Source organism: Eulemur rufifrons, chromosome 18 (assembly GCF_041146395.1).
Source record: "Eulemur rufifrons isolate Redbay chromosome 18, OSU_ERuf_1, whole genome shotgun sequence".
NCBI classification, from domain to species: domain Eukaryota; kingdom Metazoa; phylum Chordata; class Mammalia; order Primates; family Lemuridae; genus Eulemur; species Eulemur rufifrons.
The window spans coordinates 12449322-12468270 of record NC_091000.1 but is presented as its reverse complement, the minus strand read 5'-3'; the positions used below and the strand labels follow the sequence as shown (position 1 = coordinate 12468270).

Genomic DNA, 18949 nt, shown 5'->3' with positions numbered 1-18949 from the left:
CTCTATTTTCTGTTTCCTATTTTCACACTTTAGTTAAAATACGTTATATTTTCAGATAAAGGACCTTAGATTTTTCTTCCATTCACTTGTGAAGTTTACATTCCTATCTGCCCTCCTTTGGTAGAAATATTTTCTTTTTCTCAGAGAATTCTTATGGAATAGAGGTGTTTAAAAGCTTTATTGTTTTTTTTTTTTTTTTTTTTGAGACAGAGTCTCACTCTGTTGCCCAGGCTAGAGTGAGTGCCATGGCGTCAGCCTAGCTCACAGCAACCTCAAACTCCTGAGCTCAAGCGATCCTCCTGTCTCAGCCTCCCGAGTAGCTGGGACTACAGGCATGCACCACCATGCCCGGCTAATTTTTTTCTATATATATTTTTAGCTGTCCATATAATTTCTTTCTATTTTTAGTAGAGATGGGGTCTCGCTCTTGCTCAGGCTGGTCTCGAACTCCTGAGCTCAAACGATCCGCCCACCTCGGCCTCCCAGAGTGCTAGGATTACAGGCGTGAGCCACCGCGCCCGGCCAAAAGCTTTATTGTTTTGATTTCTCTTTTAATTTTTTGGAGTTAGAAACAGGAACTGTTTGCTTTAAGAGATCTAGAATATCTAACATTTCAAACCCAATTCAAATGCATAGTGCAATAGCAGAAATAAGATTCCTGGGCCTGATTCAGGGGAACTGAATAGGTTTTACCCTCAAGGTCTTCAAAATGGCTATAAGAAAGTTATCAGCTTACACAGAGATTGCAAAGCCATAATCATTCTCAAAACATCCACCCCATGGGGTAGAGTCAATGTTTAGAAAATATTCTATGAGAGTTGGTCTCCGTAGATGAGTTAACCCTGCTAAAGCTAGTCAACAGGTCAAACCAGTCCAGTGCACATAGATGCTCCGCCTCTCTCCTTCCCATCCTAAGCTGACAGCAAGTTTGTCTGAAGCCTCTACCTTCGCAGCCCTTTCTAACGGGTTATTTCAGCCTAACACCTCATGGCCTTGAGTTTGCTTCTCACCAAGAAGCCAAAAGTTAATTGTTTCAAAGGCAGTTTGTTGATTGACTACCAAAAAGACAACTAGACCTTTCTTGAATGGAGAGGGCACTTCCAGAAGTTAATATTAATACATTCATAGAGATACGTCAAGTTCTTTGGTAATTATGGTAAATCTGGACACATAAAAATACGCCAAACTGTCTTCACTAAAAGGACGGAAAGCGCTAGACTTACCTACTTACCTGCCTGACACCTTCCCCAAGAACATTCATCAGTGGCTTTTCAGAGCTACACTGAGGCATGGGGTGAGGTGGAGGATGGAGGGAGGGCAATGATCATGGAGGACCTCAGAGACCTCGAGACACACACCTTCAGGTTCATTCTTAATCACCATAGTAACTTTTTACAGTAAGTGACTTCCTCATCTCTAAAATGAGTAGGGTTAGGATGCGATTTACCTACTCACAGGGTGACTGTGAAGAAGAAATAAGCATCAATGAAGAATCTGTACACTAAAAAGCTAGAACAACATGAATAATATGTTACACATCTAGTATATAATGAATTAAATAGTGACTGTGGGTTGGCATGAGAACCAATACATTACTAATGATATCTTTTCTGTGGGAAAGTGCATTTTAAAGTCCAAAGGACCTACTTTTAAACCAGCTCTTAAGGAATGGGCTTAATATTTATTAAGCACCTGCTGAATGCCAGGCACTGTAAGCACGTCATTGCAATAGATCATCTAAGTTGGGGTCCATCTCTATTGTAAGATGCCTTTGACCATCTTTGACCACAACCAACACATTTATAGTGATAAGTACATAAAGTATTCTAGTTGTAATAGTGATGCCGGTCTGTGACATTCATACTGAGGGCTTTGGATATGATGATGAAAAAGTTATTGGAGATGGAATGATAGCAGTGAAAACATTACTCAAATTTAAAAGCTTTTTTTAAGAGAGCTAATAGAGTGCAACCTTAAATATAAGACTGCAGGATTTCATAGGCAAGAGAAATGAACCAAGTAGCTCTGTTTCCATCCTTGTGCGTGCACGTGTTTCCTGGGCCCCAGGCCCCTGCAGCACATGTTCATGCAGTACATTGAGCAGACACATCCCTTGCAGCCTTTGGTCTCCCTGATTTTGTGTCTATCAAAGTAGTACTTGTTTATCGAGTAGTTTTTGGCCTCCGATTTGAAAAAGCAGGCTTTTCATGTCAAGACCTTTTTGTTTGCAATATTAGACCTCATAGCATAGTTCCATCTCCACCCTTTTTCCTTCTCAATACCTTTTAGTTCCCAAAAAAGGGACTAAAGAATTTTGGAAATGTGGGCTGGACATGACTTCTGGGGAGCACTGAAACCTTGAGTATGGAGCAAAATTACTTTTTGAGGTCTTTTGGTTGGTTGGGTCTTAGCTGCTCAATCAATTATTTACTAAAAGATTCTAATAAGTGGCCTGCTTCAGATTGCCACGTCCCACAGCAGTGGCCGAAAGCACTCCTCGTGCCGGAGAATGAAACTCTCCGGAAGTCAAATATTCTCCCTTGCAGAACATCCTCATGCATCAGTAAGAAACTTAGTGACTTTATTAAGGTGTATAGAAAATAAGCTTGTCACCTTGCTTCTAATCAAAGGATATTAAATATGAAAGGGATAAAATTAAAAACTGTTCCGCAGATTCTCTAACTGCATGAAATTTACAGGTGGTATATGTATATGGACGTACACGTACTCACGTAGAGAAACTTCTACCTAATATTAGTGGACAGACATGGGGCTAATGTGTGAAGGTTAGAATGTTAGAATGACCATGACCTTCTACCGTCACATAGCATTTAACTTTAAGTACATAATTAAAGAAATAAAAATAAACTTACTTTGAGAAATAATCCCGGTCATAAATTCTACATTCTGCACCCCAAATTTAGAGATAATAAAATATATTCTGTGGCAATACTGATTCAACCATATCATGACTATTTCTGTTTACCCCAAACAAACAAACAAAACTTTCCATATCATCCAGTGGTAGGTTTTTAGAACCCATTAAGCGACTCCTAACGTCCCCTTAGCAACTGTCCCTGGCACACTGCAGCTTTCTGTCTGTGGAAGCCCAGGGGCCGACAGGGCAACGTGAAGGGCCCAAAACTGGCTGTGCGAGAAGCAAGCAGGCAGGTCGAGTCCCCACGACAAGAAACAGTGGAACATAAAGATACAGGCAAAGAAGCCACACCTTCCCTCAGTGATGGTTCTGAACTTCTGCCATGGATTGCACCTGGTATCTACCACTAGGAATTCAAGAGAGAGAAAAAAAAAAGAGTAGAATAGGAAAATAGGGGAAAAAAAGGATAGATAACATAAACTGGAAGATAACATAAGATTTGATTTTGGATAAAAAATTATTTAGCAAAAATGATTTTGTAGAAAAGTCACTTGGTGGCCCAGTGCTTTTCAGGCTGAGTGCCTGGCTCCCTGCAGCCTCCTAGGGCTCCTACAGGGATGGGCAGGGAATCCGGAGTCAGGAATCCGGGAATCCGGAGTCAGTTTCCGCACTTTCTCCAGGGCCACCGCTGAGCTCCATTCAGACGTTAGACTGCCACACACGTGTTAACTTGGAAAAAAGGCTCCATGACCAAAATAATAATACTAATAGTCAAGAACTAGCTCTTTAAGAAACAACAAAGGCCTAAAACAGAATAAGCTGATTAATTTGATTCCCAATTCTTATTTTGAGATGCTCTGACCACAGATTATCCAGAGATATGGTGAAATGATCACAACAGAATTAATTTGAATTCTTAATAATGAAAATAAATGTACACAGTACATAATGCTGGTACTTGTTAAAATTTTAAGTACTGTAAAATCTTGGGAATCGCAGCTGATAAGAAATATCAATCTCTTAGTAGTATTTCTGCATCTCAGAGTCACCAATCTGGAGTAGAATTTAGAAGGAGAAAGAATTAAATCCCCTGTTGCTCTCTGAGGAGAAGGAAGAGTTAAGGAGAAAAAAGGAAGTTGCATAGACTCTCGTTTCTTTCTTTACTCCCGAAAACATCAGTGCTTTGGAAATGACCATGGGGCAATACAAACTCTCAACCATCAACCCTTTGCTGCATTACCAACACCTACTACAAAGAAGGAACTACGCTGAGACTGCCTAAATGGGTTGTATCAGTTCGGCAGGAAAAGAACTACACGTGCTGGCACATGCTTTGATCTAGCAGGGCACAGGCCTCCGACCTTTCTTTAAAGGGAGCAAGTTTCCATTTCTCTGTGGACACAAGAACAGTGAAAGGCAGGTGTGGGCGCAAGGGGGCAGCCACACAGAAAACAGGGCTCAAAACAGCAACAAGCTTCTAGATCTGCTGGAAAGGTTTTAAGAGCTGCTATTATATTCTCACTAGAGGGACCTCCCCACCCCCTGCCAGCATCAATCTACTCCCAACCCCTATTCCCACTAACTATTCATTCTACTCAGAAAGTTACAATTTTTGAACAACTTAAAAAAAAAAAAACCTTCCCTTAGTATGGCGGCAATATGAACATAGAAGGAAAAAAAAAACACTGGGAATGTTGATCTTAGTTAGATTGGACTGATGCAGGTTTGAGGGAAGGAGCCAACCCACCAGTCCAGATTGGTGATCTCTACAGCTGCAGAAACATTTTTTTCAATTCCTGAAAAAGAAGTTGGAAACAGGTTGTTAACAATACAACTCATACAACTCTTAACCCTCATTCACAGCACTGAGACTGTGAAATCAGAAACATTTCAAGTTGTCTGCATAAAGCCCCAGGCCCTGACAGGTGTATGTGTGTGCAGAGAGACACCTCTCCCTACCGTGGGGAGTTGAATCCACTGTCCACAGTGATGCTGCTGCTGTCCATGCTGTCGAGCCGGGCTGAATGGGTGGCTCTCTGGTTGCTGCTGCTGTCGGTTTCTTTTGGGGCAAGAAGGGTGAGGTTCTTCTCAAATTTCCTCTGCAAGTCTCTTTCCTTTTCCCTCTCGAGGAGCCACTGCATGGTGCCTACATCATCTCTGTTTTTCTCCTCCTCCGTGTTTTTGTTTGCCCCTTCCTCAGAGTCGTCATCATCAGAGACGTTGTAATAGTCAAAGGATGCCTCCTGGGTCCCTCCCGACTCCTGCTGACGCTGGGAAGCAGGCATGGCTTGTGCCGCCGAGGTCCCCAGGGAAGGTTCCAGTTTCTCGCATCGGCCTGGCAGTGTGTCAGTAGGCGTTTTCGGGTGAGATCGGAGGAGGGACAGGCTCGATTTGTGATAGCTGTTTACAGACAAGGTGCTGTGAAGAGGTTTGAACAGTGTGTCTTTGCTGAATATCTCTTTCCTCTTGTCCAAGCTGCTGGGCTCAGCGCCGTGGTGCTGGACAAGGCGTCCATTGGCAATCCCTTCGGCCACTCCGCCCGAAGCGGCTGGGCCCCCACCAGGCCCTTTTGGCGACTCCTCCTTGTGCCCTACAGGCTCTCTGGAGGAATGGGGGGCCTGCCTATCAGATGGGGACAGCTTTTTCACCCCTTCTGCCAGGGTCAGAGTGTCATGGTCCTCCTTATTTTTCCCCAGAGGCGATGGTGCGGTGAGCACCGTCTCACTAGAGGTGTTGCACTGGAAATAGTCGTCTGTCGCTGTTTTTGGACATGAGTTGAGTTCACCATAGGACGGCAAACTCTCGGGTGGTTTGCCTGGTTCCAGAAGGCTACAAGCACTGGAAGGTTCCTTGCTGCCACTGACTATTTCTGGAATACACACATCTTTATAGCTTGTGGACGAAATGTGAGCCCTTTGATGACCAACGGTCTGTGCAGGCCTTAAAGTACTGTCGTCAATGTAGGACTGGCTGGGGGTCTGGTCGTCTTGGCTACAGCCTTCAGCAAGGTCCTCAGGCGTCCCTAGAGAAGAAGCACCCAGAGGGCCTTTGGAGTTATCCATGGACCTGGACCTCTCCTTGGCTTTGTTGGATCTCTCGTTCCTGGACCTTCGGTCCTGGGTATGGCTGTGGCTTCGGTGCACTTTTGAGTGGGAGCTTCCCCTGGAAGGTTCAGGAAAAGGCATCTCAGTTCTCCTTTTGGCCAATTCACCAGACACGTCCCATTCCGGTGTCATGGGGAAATGCGACTCAATCACGTTCGTGTTGCTGTGCATGATAAAGTTGTCTCCTTTGTGTTCGATGATGAAGCAGCCCTCCCTGGGTGCCCTGGTGAGAGGATCGCAAAAGTCATACTCTCTGTCCCCCGTGATATCCAGGTGTGAGCCATCCGAAGGGTCTCCCTTAGACACCCGCGTCTTGCTGTGGGACCGAGACTTTCCGTGGGACTTTCGATGAGTCCTGCTCTTTTTGCTTCTTCCGCTGTGGTGGGCAGAGGACCCAGCTTTACTCCTCTGTGCTTTTTCTTCTTCAAGCTTCTTCATGAGCGCCGTGTGCCTCATGACGTTTTCCACGGTCAAGTCCGGGTTAATCCGCCTGATGATTTCCATTTCCACCTCCCGAGGGATGGTGGTCGGCGTGTCCTCATCTCGCAGGGGCCACTCTTCGGGGGGAAACTGGGCGGAGAAATTGGCCAGCTGTTTGGTCTTGTCTTTCTTAAAACTTAGCCGGAATAACTTGAGCCCGAATTTTTTGGACTGCTTTTCACTATCTTTAGGTTTTGAGAGAGTTTCTGTCTTGTACGAAAAGTTTACAGTACTTTTGCTCTTTTCAGTGGGTGGCACCTGGCACAGAGAAGGAGGGCAGTAGGGGTCTTTGCAGTCCTTGGCAGGCTTCCTCTGCAGAGTGGACGCGTGCATGCTGTGCATGTCCTCTCGGCAGCAGTGGCAGGAGTCGCAGTGGTTTCTGGGCAATGTCCTTTCCCTGACGCAGCCTGAGGCAGAGGGCGTTATGGTTCCGGGCTGTGGAGAGGTGCACTGAGACCTGTCAGGTATCCTCTCGTCCAAATGGTACCATTTACTGTTAGTTCTTATGAGGGAGGGAGTTATGAAGTAAGTCTGCGGGGTCACGATGAAGTAGCCGTCTGGGGTTGGATAGATTTTCCTCTCCCGCACCAGCGTGTTCAGCGTGTGCCGCAGAATCTCTTGGCTTGGGGTCGGGACACCTAAAACCAAAAAGACACACTTGTGAGAAGGAAGAGGGGACACGTGTAGAACAGTGCCTGGCACACACTGCGTGCTCAGTAAACATCAGCTGTTTGTTCTTCTCAACTTCGGGTCACCACCTTCAAAGGACAGTGTGCAGCAACCCGGAAGAGCTGGGTAAGCTGAGAAGTTGAGGCTCCCCCAATCCTTCCAGAACGACAAGAGTGGGAAATAAAGGCATTAAAAATAGCCAGGAATTCTCAAGAGAAAGACTCTATGACTATGAGGTGACATACGCACCCATTTGTGTTGCCATCTTCAGGAGGCAGCCTTAGTGACCAAGGGAGAAAAGTTAACATTGTTCACAGATCATGTATTGTTTAATGATTTAACTTTTGAGTCACATAGTTGCCTTTTAGTCTCATGCTCTACTTTTGATAAGCGTACACTGGTTTTTATACAGATAATTAAGACTGGTATAGCAACAAAATTTGTTTGTTTGTTTGTTTTTCAAATTTTATGATACTTTCTATACAAAATAGAAATGAATTTTATTTAAATTAATGATCTAAGCCAAATCAAGCACATGCAATTCTTAGGTGCCATCATTAAACGAAAAATGCTTGCACAAAAGATAAGCAGCTTAACAGAGCTTCTGCGCCCTACTAATAACCAGGACTTTCTGCAGAGTAACTTCAGGGGACACCATGACACACAATACAACTCCTGAGATGAGAACACGCCGTCTACACTGTAGTCTCACGAATGATGCCCACTGTGGTCCTGTGACACAGCAATCAAGACAACAAATCCACATTTAAAACTCACTTTATCTTAAATGGCAGCATACTTTCAGTAACATAACAAAGTTTTTCCAAAAATCATAAGGTTCGTTTATAAGAATTCATGATTGACTATTAATAGTTTGCCAGAGCTGCTAATGAAGGAAAGCTGAGGTATAATTCATAAAAACAGCTATTACTCTAAAGTAAAAATTTAATTGTATTATAGAACTTACTGACTGTAGGTCTTCCAAACAGTGACCTTAGAAATCTCACGGAGCTATATGGAATCATGACTATAACGTAGTCATCTTTACTTATCATTAAGAACAAGTTCTCTGGTGGTTTTCAAAGGAAAGAATAAAAAAGTTTCCATAGGGAATCTGTACTTAAGCGTGTTTATGTCTTGGATTTTCAGGTATATCAATCAAACAATGTTCAGTTTGAAAAAACAAACTAGAAACATTATTTGCTCCCTGTCCAATCTATTTTCCATGCTTCTAGTTGAGAGTTTTCAAGGATTTAACTGAGAGTTGCTGGTGTTTATGACTATCATTGTATTATCAAGCCCTAGTATAATGACTGATATTTTTAATTGTCTGTGAAACCCAAGGTTCTACCAGAAATCTGCAGGGCTGGCTTGACAAAGTGCAGGTTGTGATGGATGGTGAATGTTTGCACATTCCATCACTTCCAGATTCTAATCCTGAAAGTCCACCAGGCATTCGAAGTTTGAGAGTTTAAAGAACAAACACAAGCTTCACGTCTAACAGGGCTGAACCTGACCTCTCTCCTTTTCCACACCTTTACATCTTCCAAAGCAAAAATAGCTATTTAAAAATATTGCATACAACATGTTGTTACTTAGACCAACACATTGCTTTAATCCTGCAAACCAGACAAACTGTCAGAACAGAGAGCACACGTACATGTTTGTATGTTAAGCATTTTAGCTTGAAAACTTTTAATGGGCATCTTTAGGTCGTTCTTCTAGTCTGTGAAGAAAGCTGGCTGAGGGAGAATTCAGCAAGAACCAACGTAAGGGGAAGAGCTGGAGCGTGAACACGGTGTAGGTAACATTGACACTCTGCAGCCACCTCCAACGTCAGTTTCGACGCCACCCCCAGCCCTGTAGGTCTCACTCCAAGTCCCTGAAGGCCAGCCTTCCTCCCAGGAAGATCCAATCGTGACAACTTAACAAGTCCTGGCCCAATTTAAATGATCATTCATTCTGGATGAATGGATGAGTAGCAATTTAGAAATCTAAGGGGCAAGTATTAATTTTTTTCAACCTTTTAAAAAATAGACTTGATTCTGTATATAAAAATTATTGAGTTGGCTTTTAAAAATTCAACCCACATAGAAAAGTGATGAAAAGATTTAAATTTCAGCATATCAGACATTTTTACTCAAAGACTTTTCACTAAAAACTTTCTGTGGATGTCCAAAACACGTACAGAGGCCAAGTCCTAGGCTATTCCTTTTATTTCTAAAATATGCATTAAATATGAGAATTCAAATATTTTAGTAATGTTTAGTTTAGACTTCAAAACTTTATTTTCAAATCGTAAGATATAAAAAAATGAAATAATTTACTTTTACCTTTAAAAAACAAAAAATATAAATGATACTTAAATCCTTCTAGATTTTAGCATTATCATTTTCTAAAATGTTTTGTTCTGCTGTAGGTTAAGTGATAGCAAAAAAAAAAAAAGAAATCAAAGGAAGTAAAGCAAAGGAAAAAGGGAGGGAGATAAGAAAAGAAAGAAGGCAGGCAGGAAACAAGACCTCATTTTTTATGAAATACCAGTTTAAAATCTGGAGCTACTGCTGAACAAAATTTTTAATAATTACCACCATGCCCTTGACCAGAGGTCCACAAACTTTTTCTGTAAAGAGCCAGACAGTAAATATTTTAGGCTTTGTCAGCCATATGATCTCCACTGTACTCTCTGCCAGTGTAGCATAAGGAGCCAAAGGTGATACATAAACAAACAGGCATGGCTGTGTTCCAATAAAACTTTATTTACAAAGATGGGGGTGGGCCACACTAGGCCTGCAGGCCATAGTTTGCAAACCCCCACCCTAGACTCAGGTTTGTGCAGTGTCCTTGCAAACTCCTGGAGCTGGCCAATAAGTCATCAGTGCCATGAAGATGAGAAAGGTTTAGCTAGCCCTTCTCAGTCCGTCTGAAAATCTTGGGATTTAAGTTCACTTCTCATAAAAGCTAGAAAAGCAGTTATTCCCTTAAGTGCAAATGACCTACGGATTTCTCTACAAAGTATTCCAACTTAGTGATATTGTTATCAGCTGCTTGGCAGGGATGAACATTTTACTATCACATACTGACTCTGTGTTCTTTGCACTCTTTATTTTATAGCCCAGTAATGGGAGGCATGTAACCAATTCAAAAAAGCTATGTGACCTTTCATGAAGCTATATTAAAAATATAAGGATTTAAAAAGCTGCTGGGTTGTTTGATGCCAGAAGTGGCTACCCACTTTAAGGCTGCAAGAAGGGCCTTCATCCACGAGAGCATTGTGTTTGCATCTGTTCCCCGCTTAGAGAGCTCTCACCCAGGATTCTGTCTATATAACTACTGAAAGGAAAGGTTTGCCTGGAAGTTAACAAAAAGAGACAAACAATCAGACAGTGAAGACTATTCAGATAATATGATACAAAATTTAAGATAATTTACAGGTTGCAAGGGTAGGTTCATTTTAGAGTTTTTGAACTATATACATTACATCAAAACATTAATTAGAAAATTTTAAAAGGAGCAAAAAATCATGAGGAGAGAAAAATAAAATTTCTTTGGGGCAAAAGAAAAAGTGAGGAGAGCCAATATGGTAGATTAGATCGCTATTTAGCTTAAAATTAGTCCTTCCATCCCCTCCCCATGTGCGGGGTACATTTCCCCACACCTTGACTTTGGGTGTGGGCAGGTTTGCCTTGGCCGGCGCAATGTCAGTGGGTGTGGCATGTCCAAAGAGTTGAAGAGCCCTTGTGCATTGGGCTTGTGCTCTTGTGCCTCTGTCCTCCCCATGTACAAAATAGGCCTCCACCTGCTCCCCGTTCCAAAGAGGACGGGGCACGGCTGCAGCGGAGCTACCCCACTCGCCCTGCCTGGATCAGCTGCCTCCTGGGGAGCCCACAGACACACGAGCTCAACAAACGCTTATTGTCCCATGCCCTGATGTTCCGAGGGTGTTTGTTACCCAGTGTTTTTGTAGCAGAAGCTAGCTGACACAGTCAACAGCTTGTATTTACTAAGGTCTCTCTCTCTCTCTTTTTTTTTTTTTAATACAAAACGGTGGGGGATTGTGAGGAGGGGTGTTCAGCTGCCTTGTTTGTTTAGGTTGAGGTAGAGTCTCCTTCTGTCACCCTAGATGGAGTGCAGTGGCGTCACTGTAGTTCACTGCAACCAACCTCCCACTCCTGGGCTCAAAGTGATCCTCCTCCTGCCTCAGCCTCCCAGGTAGCTGGGACTACAGGCGTGTGCCGCAACACCCGGCTAGTTTTTCTTTTTCCTTTCTTTTTGGTAGAGACACAGTCTTGCTCTTGCTCAGGCTGGTCTCGAACTCCTGAGCTCAAGCGATCCTCCCACCTCGGCCTCCCAGAGTGCTAGGATTACAGGCGTGAGTCCCCTCGCCCGCCCACTAAGGTCTCTTTTAAGTTGAATGAAAAATATATCAAGCACTGGTTTTTAATATACTCTCTACTTCAATCTAGGAATAGGCTGAGTCCACATCAAGATGGCAAACTGGTGACCCGATAATGTGCTTGACCTGTATGCTGCTGGCATGCACATGTTGTATGTATACACACACACACACACACACACACACGCACACACAATTGCCAACATTTAAGGGAATCTAGAGATATGACATAAAACTTAATTTCCAGATTCTCTTGCAAAATGAGATTTGGCAACTCTGGCAGTATTCTACATTTGGGCTCGGGGTGACAAAACTCTGGAGCTGAGGGGTGGGTTGCCTCTCGTGAGACAGGCATGCGTTCTTTAGCCTGTCACTATCCCTGACACCTTCTAGCACTGGGAGCATCAAATATCATCCACAAAGCAGCTGGGCTGTTACCTTCTTTTTATAATATTTAAGAGAAAATCAAATATTCATTTTTTAAAATGACATCTACACTAATTTATCCAATATTATTTTCTTCAAACTCATCAAGCCATGACACAAACATGCAAAATATGTTTATTTTGGACATTATTTTTTCTGTAGTTTAACCGTGTAGGACTAAAATTTTCAGTTGTCTCTGGCCAGCTCTTTGAACTACCATGTTCACGTATTTAAAGAAGGTTGGATTGCAAAAATCCAGTGCAGTCCTGGTCATCTTTGTCAGATTTCTTCATGGATTCTGATTTAATTTCTTTCTTTCAAGGCCAATTAAAAAACTATCACAGCTAAAGCAGTTAAATTATTTTTGATGTAACACAGGTGCCTTGATTTTTAATTACAGAAGAAAGAAAAATTCCTGGTCAGTTTTGGCGAAGTATTTTTTCCTATTACATTTAAACAGGGGAAGGACAATGCACTTCAGGTCCTAGAGCAACCAGAGCACACATCCCTTGGGAAAGTGCCATGATTTTCTCTCCTTACCTGGGAAACACGTCGTCAGGTGCTCCATGAGTGCTTCCTGGGTGACAGGTTTTCTCGCCGAGTTCATTGCTGAGATGGCCAAGCAAAGGATTTCCCCGAGTGGAATAAACTGAGACTGACTGATGGGAGACATACTGATTGGTGACACATCACCTGCAGAAAGACAATTTTCAAGTGAGTGGTTTACTAAAAGACCCAGTCATTTGTCATACACACGCCTTCCCACGCCCCTCCCGTGACCACCTCCTACCCCTTGTATCATGAATACAACCAACTCTGAACACGGAAGTTGGTTACAGCCACAGCCGATTCCACTCGGGTGGAAAGATGTCCACACCCAGTGGAAGCTCCTATTGCCGCGACAAATGAAACCGTCCTCCACCACCTGAGAGCTCATTTAAATAGACAGAGTACTGAAAGTCTTTCAGCAACGAGGCTTTGAAAAATGATTTTTATTTTTATTAACTTGGAGCTGATTTATTTAATAACTGCCATTTGCATCTCAATAAATGCACTTGTGGTAAGTTGATGGTTCGTTCATTCAAACGTGGCGTGCCTTTACGTGTCAGGCATCTGCTGGGGGCCTGGGGGCCACAGACAGAGAGTGAGTCCACTGCTCTTGCCCCTAAGCATCTCTGCCCTTGAAGAGTTTCTATTTAAGTGGAGACAGATGAGTAGGTCAAAGGTCACAGTGTTGTGCGACAAGTGTCCCAGAGAAGACTGAACAAGCTGGGAGTGGGGAGAGGAGGGGGTGGGATAACACCACCTGGGGGGTTAGGGTGGGGCCAAGAAGTAGGACGTTGTAAGGTGTCACCAAGGAGGTGCAACCTGGATCCAGCGCTAGGGGGCAGGAGTGTGCAGGGCGGCTAGGGGGCAGGGGCGGGATCAGTAAGCAGGTGTTTCTGGGGGCAAAGCAGAGAAAGGGACAGGTATGTAGGTACAACATGAGGAAAAAGATGAGTGCCCAAGCCCTTCATGCTATGAGGGCGGTGAGCCCTGGAAGAAATTTAAGGAAGGTGGCCATGGGGATGACGGCCTGGGAGGAGCAGAAGGTGGCAGAACATTCCGAGACTCCTGCGCACCTCTGCACACTAAAAGGACCAATGGAGGCAGGGGAGGCTGAAGACCCAGCATCGAAGGTGAAGGATGGTGACTCCTGAGGACGTGTCAACATGCAATGCAAACATCCGTCTTCATTTCTTTACACCACAGTGCGGTGATTTTCAAGTTATGCTCCAAGGATCCCTAGAATTTCCTTGGGGATTTCTTGGGCAGGGCTGGCCTCAGCAGATGGAGAAGCTGGGAGAGTGGGAAAGTCACCTCCTGACACCTGAGTGTCACCTGTTTTATCCTTTGGGATTCTGTAAGATCTCACTTGAAAGGAGGTCCTACAGAAAGAGGGTACAAACTCTCAACAGAGCAGAGTATCTGTGATCTTCTATTCTTTCCCACATGACCTACACAATCTCTCCTTTTTTGTTTCGTAAGCATGCTTTCTCTCTTGTCATCAGCCACCATGGCTGGCCAGCACCACAGCTCGGGCCTGCGGCATTAAGCATTAAGCAACACCCTCCCCAGGAGATGCCTGGCTGCTCTGGGGTAGACCGGCCTCCTCACTGCAGGGACACCTGGAGCTGTGTCTGGCCACCACCCCTGGTTTGCAGGAGGGGTGCAGAGGCCCTCTGGGAAAGGACTTGAACCCCACATTGATGGATGGGATGGGAAGTTGTTTGGTGGATGGGAATGAAGACCACCATGCGTGCGGTTAAGCCCAGCAGGACGAAGCAGCGGGAATTCAGTGTCCAAGGTTGCGCCTGAATCCCTCTCCATGCCCAGCTCAGTCCAGTGCTCCCCTTCCCCTTGTATCACGTGGGCTCCAACCAGCTCTGCTGCGGCTCCACTCTCTTCAAGATGGACAAGAGGAAGGCACTGTCCCAAGGCCCGTGGGACGGGGGAGAACCCAAATCCAGAACGGGAGGCCAGACGAGATAAAAATTAGCAGAAGCCAGGAACTGACCTAACGTGGAACCCAGAAACCTCGGGGGCCTCTGGGACGTTAGCATCCTAACAAGAAGCCCTCTGAGGAATTCCTACGTCGGCGGGGTCGCAGCAGGTGGAGGCTAGCACATGGAATCTGGGGCCACTATTGAGGATGTGAGTTTCACCCTTTGGTGGGTGAAGTTCAGTTCACATCGGTGACTCAAAAAAGACAGAATCAGGGCCAGATGTGGTGGCTCACACCTGTAATCCCAGCACCTTGAGAGGCTGAAGCAGGAGGATTGCTTGAGGACATGAGTTCAAGACCAGCCTGGGCAACATAGTGAGACCCTGTCTCTACAAAAATATTAGCCAGGTATGGTGGTGCACATCTGTAGTTCCAGCTACTTGGGAGGCTGAGGTGGGAGGATTGGCTGAGCCCAGGAGTTCGAGGCTGCAGAGCTATGATTACACCACTGCACTCCAGCCTGGGTGACAGAGTGAGATGTCTCTAAAATAATAATAGTAATAATAATAATAATATGACAGAATTTTATGTGGGCTGAGGCCATCTCAGTGGGCAAGTTTGTAATTGCCTAGGAACAGTATACTTAAAACTTAAACAAACAAACAAAAAACCTGTCCTACCCTTTATTGAAACAAAATCTCATTCTCAAACCTAATATGTAGGCCGGGCGCGGTGGCTCACGCCTGTAATCCTAGCACTCTGGGAGGCCGAGGTGGGCGGATCGTTTGAGCTCAGGAGTTCGAGACCAGCCTGAGCAAGAGCGAGACCCCATCTCTACCAAAAATAGAAAGAAATTATATGGACAGCTAAAAATATATATAGAAAAAATTAGCAGGGCATGGTGGCACATGCCTGTAGTCCCAGCTACTCGGGAGGCTGAGACAGGAGGATCGCTTGAGCTCAGGAGTTTGAGGTTGCTGTGAGCTAGGCTGACGCCACGGCACTCACTCTAGCCTGGGCAACAGAGTGAGACTCTGTCTCAAAAAAAAAAAAAACAAAACCTAATATGTAAAAACAGACCTAGTCCTGGGGGTGAGCTGCAGCAGGGGTGGGAGCTGGGAGCTTCCCCTGACCAAGTCTGCCCTCCCCATGCTGGGCCTTACAGCTCAGCCACAGACCCCCTAGACTCTCCTGTGGTCCTTCTCTCTCCACCTCTGCAGTGCAGGGCAAGGGGCTCGGAGGTCGGCTGTCTGGCTGAGTTGCTAGGTTGGCCACATGGACCTCAAAGTTACTTGGGATGATTTTAAAATAAATGAGAAGGAAGATGGGGTCAGCTGGTAACAGGGCGAGGACCAAAGCAGACTCCAGTATCTTTTGACTTGTGTATCATTTAGGAGGTTAACATCTTTCAAAATTTGCCTATCATAACTAAGAATGTCTCAGAACAAGAAAGATACAAAAATATTAAATATTATCCCAAAAATGAAGTAGGACTATTCCTTGATTTTTGTATAGGTTACAAGAGAAAACTAGAGCCCCCTGTAAAATTAAAAAAAAGAGAGAGAGAGAAAGAAATGACTACTAGCCAAACTGCCTGCTTTAGTTTAGGTCATGCTTTTAGCAGAAATGATTTGTTCAGTTTCACTGCCATCTTCTCAGTTAATTCCTTTGCAGCCAAGTATAAGAGGCAGCATGCTTCACACGTGTCTGAATTGCATTTGCTTTGAAAAAGCTCAGTTTCACTATAATAATGAATATGTGCAATAACTTTTAACGCAGGATATAGAACAAAATGGAACTTGGACACTCTAAATAACTATTTCTACGTCATCTTGTTTTTATACTGCGCTAAGATGCATTTTTGTCCACGCTCTTCCCATCCCTAAGCCCATCAGCAATGCTGTCTACTCCCCACCCAGATGCTCCCTGGGTCTGTCCCCTCGACTCCGTCTCCAGAGCTGCCCCACACGCCATCCCCTGTCCCTGGCCTCCCCTCCTGCCTCGACTCTCTCTTCTCCACAGAGCAGCCAGAGTTCTCTTAGGAAAACATGAAACACACCACGTCCCTGCATACCATCCTACAGGGACTGCCTGCTGTCCTTAGAAGAAACTCTGAACCTCGTAGGCACACAAGGGCATGCAGGGTCTGAGCCCCGGCCCATTCCTGGGACCACCCCCCACCAGCCCTGCCCACTCCCCACTTCCCTCCCTACTCCACACTCCCAACCTCCTCTGTTCTCTGAACATGCCAGTCTCTTTCTTGACTCTGGGCCTCTGCATTTTGGGGGCCCTTAGCCTGGGATGCTCCTTGGGTGGGCCTTTTTGGGACTGGCTTCTCATCCTGTAGGTCTCAATTTCCATGTCGCCTACTCAGGGAGCCCTAGCTGATCGCCTGGTCTAATGCTGCTCCAAAGTGACTCGCGGTTACCATCCTCACCCCCTGAATGTGTGTGTGCCTGTGTGTGTGTTTACCAGGTGGTGTCTGTCTCACCCACTAGAATACAAGCTCCATGACAGAAGGCAACACGAACGCTACATTCCTAGGACCTAGAACAAGGCAGTGCTTACAGGGGACACCCAATAAATGTTTGTTGAATGAATGAACATCCATTTATAACATTATAATCCAAGGAATTGCTCAGGGTACTTTAAAGGATTGTGATTTTCTTCATATTTTCGCTAAATAATTGCAAAACAAACACACAAGACAAGACCAAATATACTTAACCATGCAATTTCTAAGACTCCCCTCCTGATTAATTTTATGAACAATATCCCCCCAAACATAGCAGTTACCATAGAAAAATAATTATATAGTATTATTATGTATTAATTAAAAAATAAAAATAAATTTTCAAAAGAATAATTATGTATTAAGTGAGGTTTAGAACATGCATTTAAGACTTGCATTAAAGGAAGCACAGGTATCTCTCAACACAGCATAAACATTATTCAGGTTTACCATAATTTTTTATGGATCTTATATCAACCTGCTTAATGAGCCAACTAGTCATTCTTAAAATATGCTACTAGAAAATTCTTGCAATTACTAGACCATATTTATTTCTTCAAAGAAGAAAACAAGAAAATGCAAATGCTTCTATAATACTGTTGGTCACCATAATCTACAGAAACTACCACATTCTGCATAAACTATGAACTGTAACTCACTTGTGTATAATTTACAGGACGGATTTTTCTACTGTCAACATTAGTCCTGAACATATTCATAAAGACAACTCATCTAAAAGCTCATTGGTACTTTGTGGGCTACTGAAGTCTTTCTAAACTGCTATAATTCTGTCCTATTGTTCTAAAAAAGAAGGAATAAATAGGTTTTAGTTCAGCTTTATTTTCTTACAAACATCCATTTAAGTGCAGTCCTCAGGGGACATTTGTCAAATCTAGGCTAATTCAGACAAAACCAAGCACCGTGCCTTGGACAAAAGCAGCATTCAATAAAAGTAAAATGTGAAAAGACATGAAACTATTATAATTTTAAGGAACCTTTGGTTGTAGGAGCGCTTTGCATGTAAAACACATCGGTGACAATTTGGACGCTGCTTTCAGTAAGGTTAGCTGACCAACATGAAGAGAGAGATCTCGTGGCAGGTGGAGGATGAGGGGCGCGGACGGTGGGGCCTGCACCGCAGCACGCCACTCCTGACGCTGACGGCACAACACCAGGGTCCCTGTGCAGGGGAATCACGTGACGTCTGGGTTAGAAGATCACTCTTGGGTGTCTGTGGAGGATGAGCTGGTGGCTACAACGCTCATTCTCGTAACTGACAAGCAGGGCCTGGGACACCACGTGGAAATCCTGCAGAGGCCAACTTGCTCTGTCTTTTATTGTCTACAGCTAGTCACTTCTACCTCAGGAAATGTCATTCTCCAGCCTGTACGTTCTTACTGTTTCAATCCCTACCTGTTTTCCTTTCCAACTTTTGGCCAGTTACTTTAGTTGGAATTATTTCAAAACATGCTTTCACATAATTCATCCTTTCAAGAAATATTTGAATGCCTATTACATATCAAATAGCTTTAGGCACTCGAGTTCCAAAATTGTTCCTATCTTGGTTGTATTTCTGGGCCAAAAAAAGTACGGTAATAAAGCGCCATCCCGTATAAACCCCATTTTCATGTTTTGCAGTCCATTCAGATTCAACCTTTGCAGATGAGGGAGGACAGCACAGCTCTTAAGATGTGACTTTCATGACAACTTGTATTCTTCCTTTTGTGGATGATATCCATAGCTTTCTAAAGGGTATGTACTAAAAAAGCAAACATGAGCCTATTCTATAATATTTCATCTTCAAGTACCCACGCTCATACAACTGTGTAAGAAAGGGGAGCCATGATTTTTCCAAGTGAACCGCATAATAAACAACAACCCTAGAAGTACCAACACCTACCCTCTATCTTAGTCTTCTTTAAATAATTTTTTTTTTTCAAGCACCAGCATTCTGTATGAATTATCCTGTTTGTTTGTTTCTTTGTTTCTTTGTTTTTCATTT

At 44.0% G+C, this 18949-nt stretch overlaps 1 protein-coding gene across 1 annotated transcript in view; it reads right to left on the bottom strand.

The window, feature by feature from the left end:
* The window catches only part of STOX2 (storkhead box 2), a 96713-nt gene that overhangs the window by 718 nt on the left and 77046 nt on the right, over positions 1-18949 (bottom strand). Inside the window, exons 2-3 of the mRNA XM_069493452.1 lie at positions 12491-12643; positions 4838-7100 (exon numbers count right to left, since the gene is read on the bottom strand). Coding sequence (XP_069349553.1) covers positions 4838-7100; positions 12491-12643 — 2416 coding nt within the window. The remainder of the gene's footprint in view (positions 1-4837; positions 7101-12490; positions 12644-18949) is intronic.